The sequence below is a fragment of the Tasmannia lanceolata genome, unplaced genomic scaffold (genome assembly GCF_043159265.1).
Source record: "Tasmannia lanceolata isolate RefF3 unplaced genomic scaffold, GAP_Taslan_0.1 ptg000002l, whole genome shotgun sequence".
In the NCBI taxonomy this organism is placed as follows: domain Eukaryota; kingdom Viridiplantae; phylum Streptophyta; class Magnoliopsida; order Canellales; family Winteraceae; genus Tasmannia; species Tasmannia lanceolata.
The window spans coordinates 11291949-11307893 of record NW_027518679.1 but is presented as its reverse complement, the minus strand read 5'-3'; the positions used below and the strand labels follow the sequence as shown (position 1 = coordinate 11307893).

General features: G+C 43.1%; 1 protein-coding gene across 1 annotated transcript; it reads left to right on the top strand.

Moving 5' to 3' along the window:
* Positions 1-1038: 1038 nt before the first annotated feature.
* LOC143888238 (uncharacterized) lies at positions 1039-6564 on the top strand. Its single transcript, XM_077392601.1, has 3 exons — positions 1039-1428; positions 5230-6222; positions 6557-6564. The coding sequence occupies exons 2-3, from the start codon at positions 5301-5303 to the stop codon at positions 6562-6564; spliced, it is 930 nt and encodes a 309-aa protein (XP_077248716.1). The 5' UTR covers positions 1039-1428; positions 5230-5300.
* Positions 6565-15945: the final 9381 nt, after the last annotated feature.

Below are 15945 nucleotides of genomic sequence, written 5' to 3'. Positions count from 1 at the left end.
GGTAGGATGTCCTAAGCTAGGCTCACACACGTGATGTACATGTGTTCGTATTCTACATGCATGTGTGGGTTAATCTAGGGGTAAGGCCAAGAGTTCCCTTAGCGCGAATCCATGTTCGATATACTGTACCAGTGTCCGGCGTATCAGTACGTGAACAAGAGATCCGTTTACGCACCATAAGGTGCTAGGCTAAGGGTGGAATGCTTCTCTAGCACAGAGGCACCAGGTGATGAAATCCCAGTCAACCATGCTAGATAACACTCCGGGTTCCTAAAATAGGACGTGTGTGCATGTGAGATGCAGGGTTTAGATGCAAGTGATGTAAGTGTGTGCAATAAGTTCGCGCAATCTATGATGCCTTCAGGTTTTGTTAGATTAAGTTCAAGTAAAATGTGATGAGAAGATAAAATAAGACAAACTAATCTAACAAGTATAGAGTTTTTATGGGCCAGTTAAATTAAATTCAAATGAATTAGCCTTTGGAATTGTAATGAAGTTAGGTGGTCCCCAGCAGAGTCGCCAAACTGTGGGACCCGATCCCGCGGGAGGGGTGGGGCGCGTGCCGCCACGCTCTCTCTTGGTCTCTCGTACCCACGCGATTGGCGTGTGCATTTTTATTATTGATTTTAATTCATCTTTTATGTGAACTTGGAATCACTAAGTGTAGACACCCACATTTTGCTTTACTTTAACCAACAATAACCTAATATATTGATCCATCCTCAAATTTTTTGAAAAAAAACAAAATGATAAAGAGATGTACCTGGTGAGATGATTAGATCCGAAAAATTGAAAAATACCCTGATTAGTGAATTTAGTGTGTTAAATCCATGTGAGAACCCCCTCTATCATTGATTTATATGTTTTAGGTCATTAATATCTTGATCTGACTTTACGGATCATCAATCGGGACAAAATAAGCTAGGGTCACTTCATAGCCCGGACCCTGATTCCATTCCGAGACCCGATTTCCGTAAATCGTTAGATCAATGACAGATCTTGACCTGGGTCTCACCATCCAAAACCACCTAACCTCTCCTCTCATCCTAACCATCCAAACCTCACCTAACCTCACCTAACCTCTCCTCTCATCCTAACCACCCAAACCTCACCTAACCTCACCTAACCTCACCTAACCTTACCTAACCTCACCTAACCTTACCTAACCTCACCTAACCTCACCTAACCTCCTATCCCATTCTCCTATAAATACCCTCTCATCCCACCATCCAAGGGAGAAGAAGAAAAAGAATCCCTCTCTTAGAAAATTCATCCCTCTCCCTCATCTCTTCAAGGGTTCGGCCATCCTTGCCGGATCGGGTGATACGTTGGGTGATATATATCAAAAGCAGTCATTATCAAGCAAGGAATCATCTTCAAGGAATTAACATCAAAGAAAAATCAAACACAAAGTGGGTTTTCAAAGAGGTAGGCATTTATTTCAATTCTATGTAGGGTCTGTTTTCATGCATATCTTTTACTTTAAAAGAAAAACCATGTTAGGAAGCATCTAGGATCAATCTTTACTCATTCTTCTTGATGATAGACTTTGAAGTTATACATGTTTCCCTCTTCTCTTAACCCATCTTATCTTCATTTTTATTTTTCCCTAATGGTTCACACCCTGGTTCCCCCTGGTTAGCCTCTGGTTAGACCCTGGTTGCACCCAGGTTCGTTGCTGGTTGCACCCAGGTTCGATACTGGTTCGCACCCTGGTTCCCTGCTGGTTCGCACTCTGGTTAGACCCTGGTTGCACCCAGGTTCGTTGCTGGTTGCACCCAGGTTCGATACTGGTTCACACCCAGGTTCCCTGCGGGTTGCACCCAGGTTCCCTGCTGGTTGCACCCTGGTTTCCCTGCTGGTTGCACCCTGGTTCCCCTGCTGGTTCGCACCCTGGTTCCCTGCTGGTTCGCACTCTGGTTAGACCCTGGTTGCACCCAGGTTCGCTGCTGGTTGCACCCAGGTTCCCTGCTGGTTGCACCCTGGTTCGCACCCTGGTTCCCTGCTGGTTCGCACCCTGGTGCACCCTGGTCCGCACCCTGGTTTGTACCCTGCTTCCTCCTAGTTAGACCATGGCTAGTCTCGGGTTTGCTCCTAACTTAGACCCGACTCACTTGACCCTAACCATTAACCCAATCCAACCTAACCATTAACCACACCTAAACCCATACCCATAAGCCTTAAACCCTATAACCATAGCCACACATCATACACCACATGCCTTTCATTCATCCACCCAACAGTACCCTCATACACCCCTACAATAGACCCGGCCAACCCAGTTAACCCGGCCATCGGGCCCATTCGGCCCAATTAATTCATTCCCCTTAAGAGCCACTTTGCCCTATTGGTTCCTAAGATACTCCAACCACCCAAACCTCAAGCCGCACCCCAATCCACGCTCAACCAGTTCCAATCCAGTCTAAGCCAAGTCAACCCGCACTTGACCTTGACCATTAACCCAATCCAATCCAACTCAACCATTAACCCCACCTAACCTGACCCTAGCACAACTCAACCGAGTCACATCAACCCAAGCCATACCTTTGTCCACTCACTGAGGCACACCATTTATCCATAAATCTGGTTACATTAAATCTAACCCAGCCAGGCCACCTGCAGCTTAAGTCAAATCGCCCCAATACAATCCATCCAAGTGGGATCCCAACCCAGCTCAAATGAGTCAACTCTAGCCAACCTCCCTAGTCGAGTTGACCCAACTCTCTAGTCGAGTATGCTCAACCTCTTTAACCGATTGGACTCTCCCCTTAGTTGACTCAATCCAATTCCTTAATCAACCCATCCCAATGCAACCGAGTCGCATTCGACCAAGTTGCGGCCTTCCATGTCACAACCGAGTCATTCCCCTATTCTACTAATGCCCTTTTACACCTAATAGAACTTCCTCCCTTTTGCCTAACCAAGTCATATCCCAACACAATCTGAGTCGCATGTCTGAATCCATTTGACCGAATCTCATAAGCCCGCCCATTTTGAATTCCCAAAATTCAAACCCTTGATGATTCCTATATGCTCAATTCTTTGATGCAAATTCCCAATTCCAAAATCCCATTGCTAAATCAATGTTTCTGAATCTCAAGTCCAATGCTCAAATACAAACCCGATTCCTGATCCAAATACCAATCCTGTTTTCCAAAATCCAAGCAACCTCCCCAGTGGAACTACGTGTGGCTTGATCCCCATCACGGGGTACGTAGGCAATTTGGCACTCCCAAGTTCAGTCGCACCTTTCTCTATCTTTCCCATTCCCTCACACTATTCATCATCTCGATTCATCTCGTGTCTCTCGGAACCATTGGATTATGGTTTCCGTCGTAAGAACCCTTAGAGCCCAATTTAGGAACAATGGTGTCGTGTCGTGTTGTGTCCTAAGTTTTAGAGAGTCCTAGAGTTAGGAGTCCAGCCTCATCACGGACGCTTGCTATGTATAGCAACCGTGCCATAGGTCTAGTTACACTAGTCACCCAATCTTTCCCTAGGACAAGCCTAGTAAACTAGGATGTAAGGCAAACCTGCATTAGTCTAAGGGACCATTTGCATTTAGATGAGAATCATATAGCATCTTAGATGAAATCCTAAGATAATAAAATCCTCAACTTGAATTAAATAACTTCTCCTAAAACTGTTGAAACAGTCAATCCCGTCTAGGTCGGTGTCTTAGTTGAGTTAGGCATATGTAACTTAGCTTAGGTGCACCGAACTACGTCGACTCTGATCCCAGTGAGGCTTGGGTACGTAGGCAGCTTGGATGTCTGACGGCATACCACCCGCGAGTCGGCACCACAACAAATTGTGGTGTTTTGGATATTAATTTTCTTGTAAATGCTTAATCAAATCATTTAGGGCTTTCCATGAAATTAGAATTCTAGGAGAACTTTCACTTAGAATGAATCCAGACAAATTAATAAATCAAGATACACATCTAGGATTCACATTGAAATTAGATCATAGGATGCATGTCACTTAGTTCGCACATTAACATAGAGTTGAATGAGCCATTTAAAATAAATTTAAAAAAGTTAGCTTTTGGAATCGAAGGCCGATTATCGGGCAGGAATGGTGCATGTGGCGGATAACTCCCCATACCTTCCATTCTCGTAACCAGGTAGCGAGTCTAGATTTCTGGTTAATTTCGGGTCCTAGATCCCACATCTAGGTGGCGACTCTGTCAGTCTCTTTCGTGTGGAATTCGGATTGCCTTAGTGATCCCAAGTTCACATAAAAGACGAATTACAATCAACAATTAAAAACACACGCCAATCGCGTGGATACGAGAGACCAAGAGAGAGCGCGTGGCGGCTCGCGCCCCACACTCCCTCACGGGCTAGGTACCACAGTTTGGCGACTCTGCTGGGGACCACCTAACTTCATTAAAATTTCAAAAGATAATTCATTTGAATTTAATTTAATTGGCTCATAAAAACTCTATACTTGTTAGATTAGTTTGTCTTGTTTTATTTTCTCATCACACTTTACTCAAACTTAATCTAACAAAACCTGAAGGCATCATAGATTGCGCAAACATATTGCACACACTTACATCACTTGCATCTAAACTCTGCATCTCACGTGCACACACGTCCTATTTTAGGAACCCGGAGTGTTATCTAGCATGGTTGACTGGGATTTCATCACCTGGTGCCTCTGTGCTAGAGAAGCATTCCACCCTTAGCCTAGTACCATTATGGTACGTAAACGGATCTCTTGTTCACGTACTGATACGCCGGACACTGGTACAGTATATCGAACAGGGATTCGCGCTAAGGGAACTCTTGGCCTTACCCCTAGATTAACCCACACATGCATGTAGTATACGAACACATGTGCATCACGTGTGTGAGCCTAGTTTAGGATATCCTGCCTATTTGTGTCTAGATTAGGCCGTAGACCATCTTCCAATGGCTACGATCAGTCCTAGGTACACGAACAAAGTCATGAGTCGAGATCCTCTCTCCACTCCGCTTGATTAGGATTAGGGTTGATGCCTTCAGGTCACACTGTTAAAATATGCGAGATTAAAAAAAAAAAATTTCCTTTAGGGGTTAGGATATAAATCCTATCATTTCCAAAGATCTCATAGGATTAGTCATTCTTGATCTATCCGTTGAAAGCAATCTTATGCTATCTCATCTAATCTTTCGATCGTATGCCTTTCATTCTTCTATCGTGTGATTCGATCATGTATTCATACTTTCCTTGTACTGGCAGGAACTTATCCTAATCTCGTGTTCATGTAATCCTGATCATTCTTATATCCCTTCTCTTGGCTTACGGGCACTATGTCTACTCGTACAATTCTTGATTGGATCCGTGGTACATTAAGAGAATCCCATATCTACGCCATAAGTGAACAAGAGAAAAATCTCTTCGGCTACGTGGCAACCATCAAGCTCGATTGGGGATTACTCTATGCCGCATCAGAGTGTTGGGATCCCGATCATCATGTCTTCCGTTTTGGCAACCAAGAAATGTGTCCCACCTTTGAAGAATGGTGTGCCTTATTGGAATATCCTGTGGATGGCCCTCTAGTGAAGCCATCCTGTGTTCCAGATTATCGTCCTTTGTTCCTTTGCTTGATGGATAATCCAGATGAATCCATGAACTCTTTCATGAAAGGCCAAGAAGTGTCCATGCAGCGACTGATTGACATTTACCCTCCTGTTGGATACATTGGTGCTGTTGATATTCAAAAAGCTCGACGGCGCGCTTTGAGATTCTGCTCCTTTGCTAGGTTCCTCACTGTCCAGCCTTCTCGCTTTGCGTCAGCTGTTCTTCTGGACCTCGTTGATCAAATGGATCGTGGCGCCAATCCAATTCCTACTATGCTTGCAGAAACTTTCAATGGATTGGATGATATGGCTCACCTTCGTGCCAGTTCAGGTCCAAGCTCTTATATTCGCTCTTTCGTTGGGTCTTTCTCAGGATGTCCTGCATTACTTCAAGTGTGGTTATGCCACAAGCTAAAAATTGCAGCTCCTGTCCATTTTGATCATACGTTATACACCTTCAGTGAATGGCGTCATGATGTTTCTTTCGATCATAAAAGCGATTGGGTTGAATGGTTAAATTCTCGCCAAGAAGATCAGATTTATTGGCAAATTCCCGGAATCCAAGAAGCTGTCTTCAACACCGGAGAAGCTAACTACGTTCGCCTTCTTGGTCTCAAAAAGACTTCCTTTTATGTTCCTGCCAGGATTCAGCGTCAGTATGGAAGGGAGCAATCCATTGTGCCTCCCCTTCATCATTTCTATCCGCCTGAGGGTCTCAAGCCCAAGATTGTCAAAGCTGTTTCATCTGCTTGGGATGCAAGAATCATCAAACCTTTAAAGGAGTCAGTTGAGGAAGATTGTCGTCCGAAGAAGAAGTCTAAAAAGAATGCTTAGTTCCATGTTTATCTTTGAAAGATTGAACCATGTACTCAAATTTTAATGATTGATCAATAAAGTCCATCCTTCTCTTTCATTATCTTTGTCTATGTGTGCATCATCGTCTATTCTTCTCTCTGATTTTAAAATATGTCTTTCGGATATTACAGGGCAATAAACATCATAGCTAACCCTAATACTCCTTGGGTTCGGGTCTCTTCGCGGTTAGAGAGGAAATCTGTTTCTCCGCCACCTTCTCTAAGAACCCCAGCATCTCCTTCTTTCCCGTCCTCATCCTCACCAATGGCAGACAACCAAGATGGTCTTCCACCCGCTGCTATTACCGATACTCTTACCTTGATTCTCCAACAGCTTCAAGAACTCAAAGAAGAAAACCGAGTTATCAAGGCTCAGCTTTCTGAAAAGTTGGGACCGTCGTTGTCCAAGGATAAAGGGCCTATGCGCCAAGCAGCTACTCCAGTAGCACCTGCCCAAACAGTGTTCATCAATATCCCTGATAAAGTCGAAGAAGACTTAGAAAAAGAGCAGTACAGCGAGAATCACAGTAGGCCTTCTCAGTCCATGGTTGATAAGTCTGTTATGGAGAAATTAGAGACTCTTACCAGGAAAGTTCAAGACATTCAGTTTCAAGACCAGGGTGGTTTCAATCCCAGTGATCTTACTTTATTTCCCGAAATTCGCCTTCCTGCCAATTTTCAAATGCCCGATTTCGACAAATATGATGGTGTGGGTTGTCCAATCACACATTTGCAAATGTTCACCATCATGTGTCAGCCTCAAGGGTTATCTTCTGAGCAAATGGCTCAATTGTTCCCAGTTTCCCTAACCAAGGTTGCGAGGAGATGGTTCATGGTCTTGGACAAGACTCGTTACAGGACATGGAAGGATATCGGCGAGCAGTTCATCAGGCAATTCAAATATGATGATGGGACAGAAATCACCAGAAAGGATTTAGAGAGAACAAAGCAAGACTTGAGGGAATCCTTTTTGATTTTTGTGAAAAGATGGAGGAGAATAGCAGCTCAGATGATGGAGCGCCCGTCTGAGGAAGAACAAGTCCAGATAATCATGAAAAATATTTCCCCCCAGCTCCAGTATCACATGTCTTTGCAATACTATCCAGACTTCAAACACTTCATCGTGGCTGGCACCCAGATAGAGGAGGCTATGGCTCAAGGTGTATTCAACCGTAGCAACCCAAACCCCAGAGATTTCAAAAAGTCCCCTCCAGCCCAAGTCAATAGTATTTCCCGTTCCAATGCTCAATCCTCTAGGTCCCAAGAACCTTTAGTAATGGACTATGCTCAAACCGCAACCGCACCTCGGCAACAAACCCGGGTAGAATTTACCCCTCTTCCCATTCCATCTTCAGAGGTGCTTAAGCAGTGTCTTGCTTCAGGTCGCATAACCTTACCTGCCATCCGGCCTCCCCCCAATCCTCTACCTGCAAGTTGGCGAGCTGACCTACACTGTGAGTACCACAGAGGTCCTGGTCATCTTACTGACAACTGCATTGCCTTGAAATTTAGAATCCAGAAACTCATTGATGAGAAAGTCATTGCATTCCAGCCAAGACCCAATGTCACCCAAAACCCATTACCTGGTCATGCAAATCCTCCTGCTGCCGTTAATGCCATAACCATAGGAGATCCTGAGTTTGACCCTCTTACCCTCATATGTGCCTTAGAACCCATCTCTGAACCCCAAATCATATTCTGTGATGAATCACACCTAAGAGAGTCTGTACCTCCCTTGGTAATCACCTATGAGCCACAAGTCCCTCAAATTATCACTTATGATGAGCCTGAATTGGATGAAGTCAGACATGTGACAAGGGGCGGAAGAATTTTCAAACCTGTTGAATTGAGAGTCGAAAATCCAGGGGCATTGGCTCGAGGAGAGGAGCCGCAATATGTGAAAGATCCAGATGATGAAGTTGTGCAGCAGTTAAAGAAAACTCAGGCTGTTATATCTGTATGGGGATTATTGATAGCATCAAAGAAACACAGAGAGGCTGTGTTAAAAGAATTGAATACAACACAGGTATCCTCAGAGATATCTCCGGAGCAACTGGCTGAAGTTGTTGCTCTAACCCAGGCCACCAGGGCCATTAGTTTCTCAGATCAAGAGCTGCCTCCTCAAGGTCGGAATCATGCTAGAGCTCTTCATGTCACTATTGTTTGTGGAGGCAAGAAAGTACCATCTGTGTTGGTAGATAACGGATCCGCGTTGAATGTGTGTCCATTAAGAACTGCCATTACCTTGGGTTTCGGTCCCACTGATTTTGCCGAATCAACCCTTGGTATCCTCGCATATGACAATACCCGAAGAAATGTGGTCGGAGTCCTCACCACCAAGATCGTTATGGGCGGTCAAGAATTTGAGGTTGAGTTTCAAGTTATTGATATCAAAGCCTCGTTCAATATGCTTCTAGGACGTCCCTGGTTGCATAAGGAAGGTGCTGTCGCTTCAACCCTTCACCAAAAATTGAAGTTCATTAAAGATGGGAAGTTGTTCACTGTCAGAGGTGATGAAGAGCCAGAAATAGGGCAAATAACAGGAGAAACTTTGATCCTTCCAGTTGCAAAAGCAGATGACTACAACTTGAATGGTTTCGCATTCGAGGTTGCTGTTATCTCTTACAAGGATGCCTCTCGGGAGGAGTTGTGTTTGCCGTTCGCCATCAGTTCTGTGGTGGCCAAGATGATGAGAAAAATGAACTACTTCCCTGGTATGAATTTGGGCCGTGATCCAAGCAAGGCATCTCACTGGCGCCCAATCAAAGCAAACCATGGAATTTTCGGTCTTGGATATGTACCTACTGAAGAGGAGGAGGAAGCCATGGAAAAATTGTTGAAATTGAAGGAAGAAATCCGCCGCACCGGAAGGGTACTCCTAATGGCTCCATATCCCTTATCAATGAATGGTCATTTTATCAAAGAAGGTGAGACGTTTCCATACTATGGGTTTTCTGAACCATGGTATGACTCAGTGACAGGGATCATGATACCCGGTTTTGAAATATTCAGTGGCCTTGCTCTCCCAGAAACAGAACCGCCGATATATTATGTTGAGAAAACTGTTGAGGACTGGTTAGTCTACCTTGAGCCAGATGTGCTGGAATCTTTGTTTGAAGAAAATGTGCCTGATGTTGATTACTATTCTGAAGAACAAGAAGAGACAGATTGTGAAGATATGCTAGTGGCAGTTATTCAGAGTAATGATACCTTTACTGAACCTCAGAGTCAGATTGCACCTGCAACAGAAAATCTTTCAAACTGGAGTTCTGATGTTTTTCCATCTTATTTTATTGCTAAGTCAAGTCTAGTCAAGTCGAGTGAATCAGTGTCAGTGCCTAGTCCAGGCGAGTCATTTTCTGAGTTTATTTACTATGTGAATCCTGAACCTGTTCAGGATGAGTCCAATGATAATGATGTAACTTCTTTCAATTCAATGAAATCTGATTCTCAGTATGTCTCTGTGTTTGCTTCTGACTTTAATAATAATGATAACACTCCCTCCTCAGATGAGGAAGGGGGGATCGACGAAACTCCCCTTGAATTGCAGCATATGCTCAAACAAGAGGAGGAGCGCCGAGCCCAGCCTCTTAAAGATGAAATCGAAATTATAAACATCGGAACAGAAGATTTAATACAGGAAATACGAATTGGAAATACTCTATCCTCTGAAGAGCGCGATGAATTAATAAACCTACTTAAGGAATATAAAGAAGTTTTTGCCTGGTCCTACAAAGATATGCCCGGGTTGAGCGAAGACATTGTTCAGCACAAGCTACCTTTATTGCCTGGGATTAAACCTAAAAAGCAGAAGCTAAGGAGAATGAAGCCTGAGTGGGTCCTGAAAGTAGAAGAAGAGGTTACTAAGCAGTTGAATGCTGGATTTCTGCAAGTGGTGGAATATCCAGAATGGCTCGCAAATATAGTACCTGTACCGAAGAAAGATGGAAAGGTGAGAATGTGTGTAGATTTCAGGGATTTGAACAAGGCAAGTCCAAAAGATGATTTCCCTCTACCACATATCGATATCTTGGTGGACAATACGGCCGGGCATGAATTACTATCTTTTATGGATGGTTTCTCGGGCTACAATCAAATTAAGATGGCACCCGAGGACATGGCTAAGACCTCGTTCATTACACAATGGGGGACATATTGCTATCGGGTAATGCCATTTGGTCTTAAGAATGCCGGTGCGACATACCAAAGAGCAGCTACAGCCTTGCTCCATGACATGATACATAGAGAAGTCGAAGTTTATGTCGATGATATGATTGTAAAAGCCAAGGAAAGGAAAGATCATATCCCGAACCTTAAGAAGTTCTTTGAAAGAATTCTCAAATACCAGCTTCGCCTGAATCCTAGCAAGTGTGTGTTCGGGGTTACCTCCGGTAAGTTGCTTGGATTTATGGTGAGTCAAAGGGGTATAGAGGTAGATCCTCAGAAGATTAAGGCTATCCAGGAGATGCCACCGCCTAGAACCGAGAAGGAAATTCGGGGATTCCTAGGAAGGATACAGTTCCTAAGGCGATTCATCGCTCATCTGACATCAACTTGTGAACCTATCTTTAAGCTCTTAAAGAAGAACTCTTCCAAAGAATGGACAGAGGAATGTCAGCAGGCCTTTGAAAAGATAAAGCAAAGTTTGTCTGAGCCACCGATAGTAGCACCAGTGATACCGGGGCATCCATTGCTGCTTTACTTGTCAGTAACAGAAACCACAATGGGTTGTATGTTAGCACAGCAAGATCCAGAAACCAAGCATGAAAAGGCTGTGTATTATCTTAGCAAGAAGATGTTGGAGTATGAACAAAAGTATACTGTCCTAGAAAAAACCTGCTTAGCCTTGGTTTGGGCCACTCAGCGACTCAGGCATTACCTTTTATCACATAAGGTCCTGCTTTTGTCGAGGATAGATCCTCTGAAGTATCTCTTTGAAAAACCAGCCCTGACAGGCAGGACTGCCAGATGGTTATTATTGTTGTCTGAATTTGACATCACTCATGTAACCCAAAAATCAGTAAAGGGCCGAGCCATTGCTGAACAATTGGCGGAAGCACCCCGAGAAGAAAGTCAGCATTTCAAGCCGATGTTCCCAGATGAAGAGATCATGATGGTTGAAGATGAGTATCCAGAAACTGGTTGGACCCTCTATTTTGATGGAGCAGCAAACCAAACAGGACAAGGAGTAGGGGCATTGCTTGTGTCGCCTCGAAATGAGCATGTCCCCGTTGCCGTTAAGTTACAATTCAATTGCACCAACAATATGGCAGAATATGAAGCATGCATTGTTGGGCTTGAGGCTGCATTGGCCTTAGGCATAGAGAATCTTGACGTATATGGAGATTCGAAGCTAATCATTTGCCAAACTCAAGGAGAGTGGAGAACCAAAGAAGAAAAGCTATTGCCATATCATGAATACTTGGATATTCTCGCTAAGCAATTTCAACGCGTCACTTTCAGTTATTTGCCAAGGTTGAAGAATAGATTCGCCGATGCCTTAGCAACGTTAGCTTCCATGATTGACATACCTCACAATATGAAGATGAGGCCCATCACGGTTCAAGAGCAATGGGCTCCTGCATATGTTGATGCTATAGAAATAGCTGCAAGATGTCCCGATGGAAAGCCATGGTATACAGACATAAAGAACTACATCTCAGGCCAGGGGCATCCCAATGAGGCGTCGAGTAAAGAAATAAGGACTTTGCAGAGATTGGCAGCTAATTTCGTCATTTGTGGAGGAGAGTTGTATCGACGGTCTTTCGATGGAATTCAACTCTTATGTGTCACTGAAGATCAGGCAGAAGAAATTCTCGCAGATATTCATGAAGGGGTGTGTGGGCCTCATATGAATGGGAAGATGTTGGCAAGGAAGATCCTACGTCTGGGGTATTATTGGCCGACATTAGAAGCAGATTGTCACACATTTGTGAAGAGATGCTATAAATGTCAGATACATGCGAATCTCATCCATGTACCACCCACCGAATTGCATTCTCTTACCTCTCCTTGGCCGTTTTCGGTATGGGGAATTGACATCATTGGCAAGATTTCTCCCAAGTCGTCTAATGGTCACGAGTACATACTCGTTGCTATTGATTACTTCACCAAGTGGGTTGAGGCCGCTTCTTATGCAAAGCTTACATCCTCATCAGTTGCTAAATTCATACGCACCAACATAATTTGCAGATATGGAATTCCCCATGAACTTATCTCAGATAATGGATCTCATTTCAAGAAGGAAGTAATCTCTCTTTGCGAAGAGTTCAAGATTAAGCATCATAAATCCTCGCCTTATCGTCCGCAGACAAATGGAGCGGTAGAAGCTGCAAACAAAAATGTCAAGACTATCATTAGCAAAATGTCAGAAACTTATAAAGATTGGTCGAATAAGTTACCATACGCCTTGTGGGCTTACAGAACATCAATTAGGGCTTCAACTGGGGCAACCCCTTACTCTCTTGTTTACGGGATGGAAGCAGTGCTACCTGTTGAGATCCGTGTACCTTCGCTCCGAGTATTGACTGAAGTCAAGTTACCAGAAAATGAATGGGCAGATGCCAGGTATAAAGAGTTGAACATGCTAGACGAGAAGAGATTAAAGGCGCTTTACCATGTGCAAGGTTATCAGCGCAGAATAGCCCATGCTTTTAATAAAAAGGTTAAGGTCAGAGATTTAGAAGAAGGCAATCTTGTTCTAAAAGAGAATCGAGCACCAATGTTTGACCCAAGGGGCAAGTTCAAACCAAATTGGTCAGGACCATACATTGTGGACCAAATCTTACCCGGAAAAGCCGTCAAGCTCCGTAATTTAAATGGAGAAATATTGCCAGAACCAACAAATCTTGATCAACTCAAGAGGTTCTATGCTTGAACATCAGAAGGCCGTCCTTTGGCCGAATAAATCCCAAATTCATAACCAAAAATCAAAAAATTTATAACCTTTTGCAAACCCTTTTGAGCCTAAATAAAATTTTCCTTCAAATCCCAATATACTAGGGGCATTCGCCCTGAACTACGCATGATCTGATTCCTACACTGGGATACGTAGGCAACCTGTTCATAGGTTCGGTCGAGACCCTTGCAAAACCTTAAGCCATTCTTTGAAAAGCCCTACCTCACCTATAAAGTCCTTTTGGTGTTCAAGTAAAAAGAAAAGAAGATAAAAAAAAAAATAATAAAAAAGAAAAGAAATGGAGCTTGAAGATCCGCTAGATTGAAAAACATGAAAAGGCGATCTAGGCAAAATTTAGGATCATTCCCCTGCTAAGTTGAAAACCTGAAAGGGCGGCTTAGGCAAAAGGTAAGGGGGTGGCCCGCTGAGTCGAAAACCTGAAAAGGCGATTCAGGCAAAAGTTAAGGCCGAGCGGTCCACCAAGTTGAAAATCCAAAAAAGGAAGACTTGGTCGTGGTAAGATTGGATTCACGCCAAAAGAATTACATCGGTCTCTGAACTCGCGGTAGGTCAGGCGAAGCTAATACACAATGATTCTCGAAACTAGGGGCATTAATTTTGAAGCAATCTGAAAGTTGATAGAAAGATATATGAGGTATCACTGTATTAAAAATAAGTGAAGATGTTTATCAATGGAGAAACGTTCTTTAAAAGAGGCTAGTCTAACCCAAAAGAAAATACTGATAAGTCAGAAGCATCACGAGATTACTGGAGTAATCTTTCTTATTTTGTGTTTTTATTACAAGTGTCTGTAGTTCTATTTAAAAAAAAAAAAAATTTATTTTTAGAATTGTTGTAGGGTGCAATCACTCTGAAGGCAGGTTCATTAACAGGTTCTGAGGAACTTGGAAAAAGGTGACGCTGTCACGAATGACGAAGATCTTTGAAAGAATAATCTCTGGTCAACGAATAGAAGAAGGTTAGAATGCCTCAAACTGAGGCAGATTGCTAATGAAGTGGCATCCCATATTTAAGCCCTGAAGTTCTTTCGCTGCATAGTGTTATTAAATCCTTTGCTTCTAAAGTTGTTAATTGGAAATTTCGATTTCTCTCAAAGCTCAAATCATCATATCTCTCTGAATCCATTTGGAAAAAGATATTTTCTCTCTGAACATCACACAAATATGATATCTCGCTTCCTTGGAGTCCGTACAAATACGGTATTTCACTCTCCGAGTCCATACGACTATGATCTCTTATCCCCTTTGAACATCATACAACTATGATGTCTCATTTCCTTGGAATCCGTACAAATACGGTATTTCATTCTCTTCGAGTTCATACAACTATGGTCTCTTATCCCCTTTGAACATCATACAACTATGATGTCTCATTTCCTTGGAATCCGTACAAATACGGTATTTCATTCTCTTCGAATCCATACAACTATGGTCTCTTATACCCTTTGAACATCATACAACTATGATGTCTCATTTCCTTGGAATCCGTATAAATACGGTATTTCATCTTGCCCAAGCCCATTCAAAAATGATGCTGCATTTTCATTAAGAATCTTTCAAAAGTCATCCATTATTCTCTGAGACCATTTGAAAATGACGTCTCATTTCCTCTGAAGCTGTTCAAAAGCGATATTCCTTTCCCTCCGAAAATCCATTTGAAAATGGTATCCCATTTCTCTCGTTGCCAGCGGCACCGCAGCGGGTTTGTTTTATTGCATTCCAATTCTAGGATTTCATCTAAGGTCTTGCATTATATTAGGTTGCATTGTGTTTAGGGGGTCCTTTGTCGATTAAAGCTACGCAAAATGGTTCTGTCATTTTGACTTTGGTATTCGATGACTACGTCGTCTCTACCAAAGAGGGGCATCTGTAGACACCCACATTTTGCTTTACTTTAACCAACAATAACCTAATATATTGATCCATCCTCAAATTTTTTGAAAAAAAACAAAATGATAAAGAGATGTACCTGGTGAGATGATTAGATCCGAAAAATTGAAAAATACCCTGATTAGTGAATTTAGTGTGTTAAATCCATGTGAGAACCCCCTCTATCATTGATTTATATGTTTTAGGTCATTAATATCTTGATCTGACTTTACGGATCATCAATCGGGACAAAATAAGCTAGGGTCACTTCATAGCCCGGACCCTGATTCCATTCCGAGACCCGATTTCCGTAAATCGTTAGATCAATGACAGATCTTGACCTGGGTCTCACCATCCAAAACCACCTAACCTCTCCTCTCATCCTAACCATCCAAACCTCACCTAACCTCACCTAACCTCTCCTCTCATCCTAACCACCCAAACCTCACCTAACCTCACCTAACCTCACCTAACCTTACCTAACCTCACCTAACCTTACCTAACCTCACCTAACCTCACCTAACCTCCTATCCCATTCTCCTATAAATACCCTCTCATCCCACCATCCAAGGGAGAAGAAGAAAAAGAATCCCTCTCTTAGAAAATTCATCCCTCTCCCTCATCTCTTCAAGGGTTCGGCCATCCTTGCCGGATCGGGTGATACGTTGGGTGATATATATCAAAAGCAGTCATTATCAAGCAAGGAATCATCTTCAAGGAATTAACATCAAAGA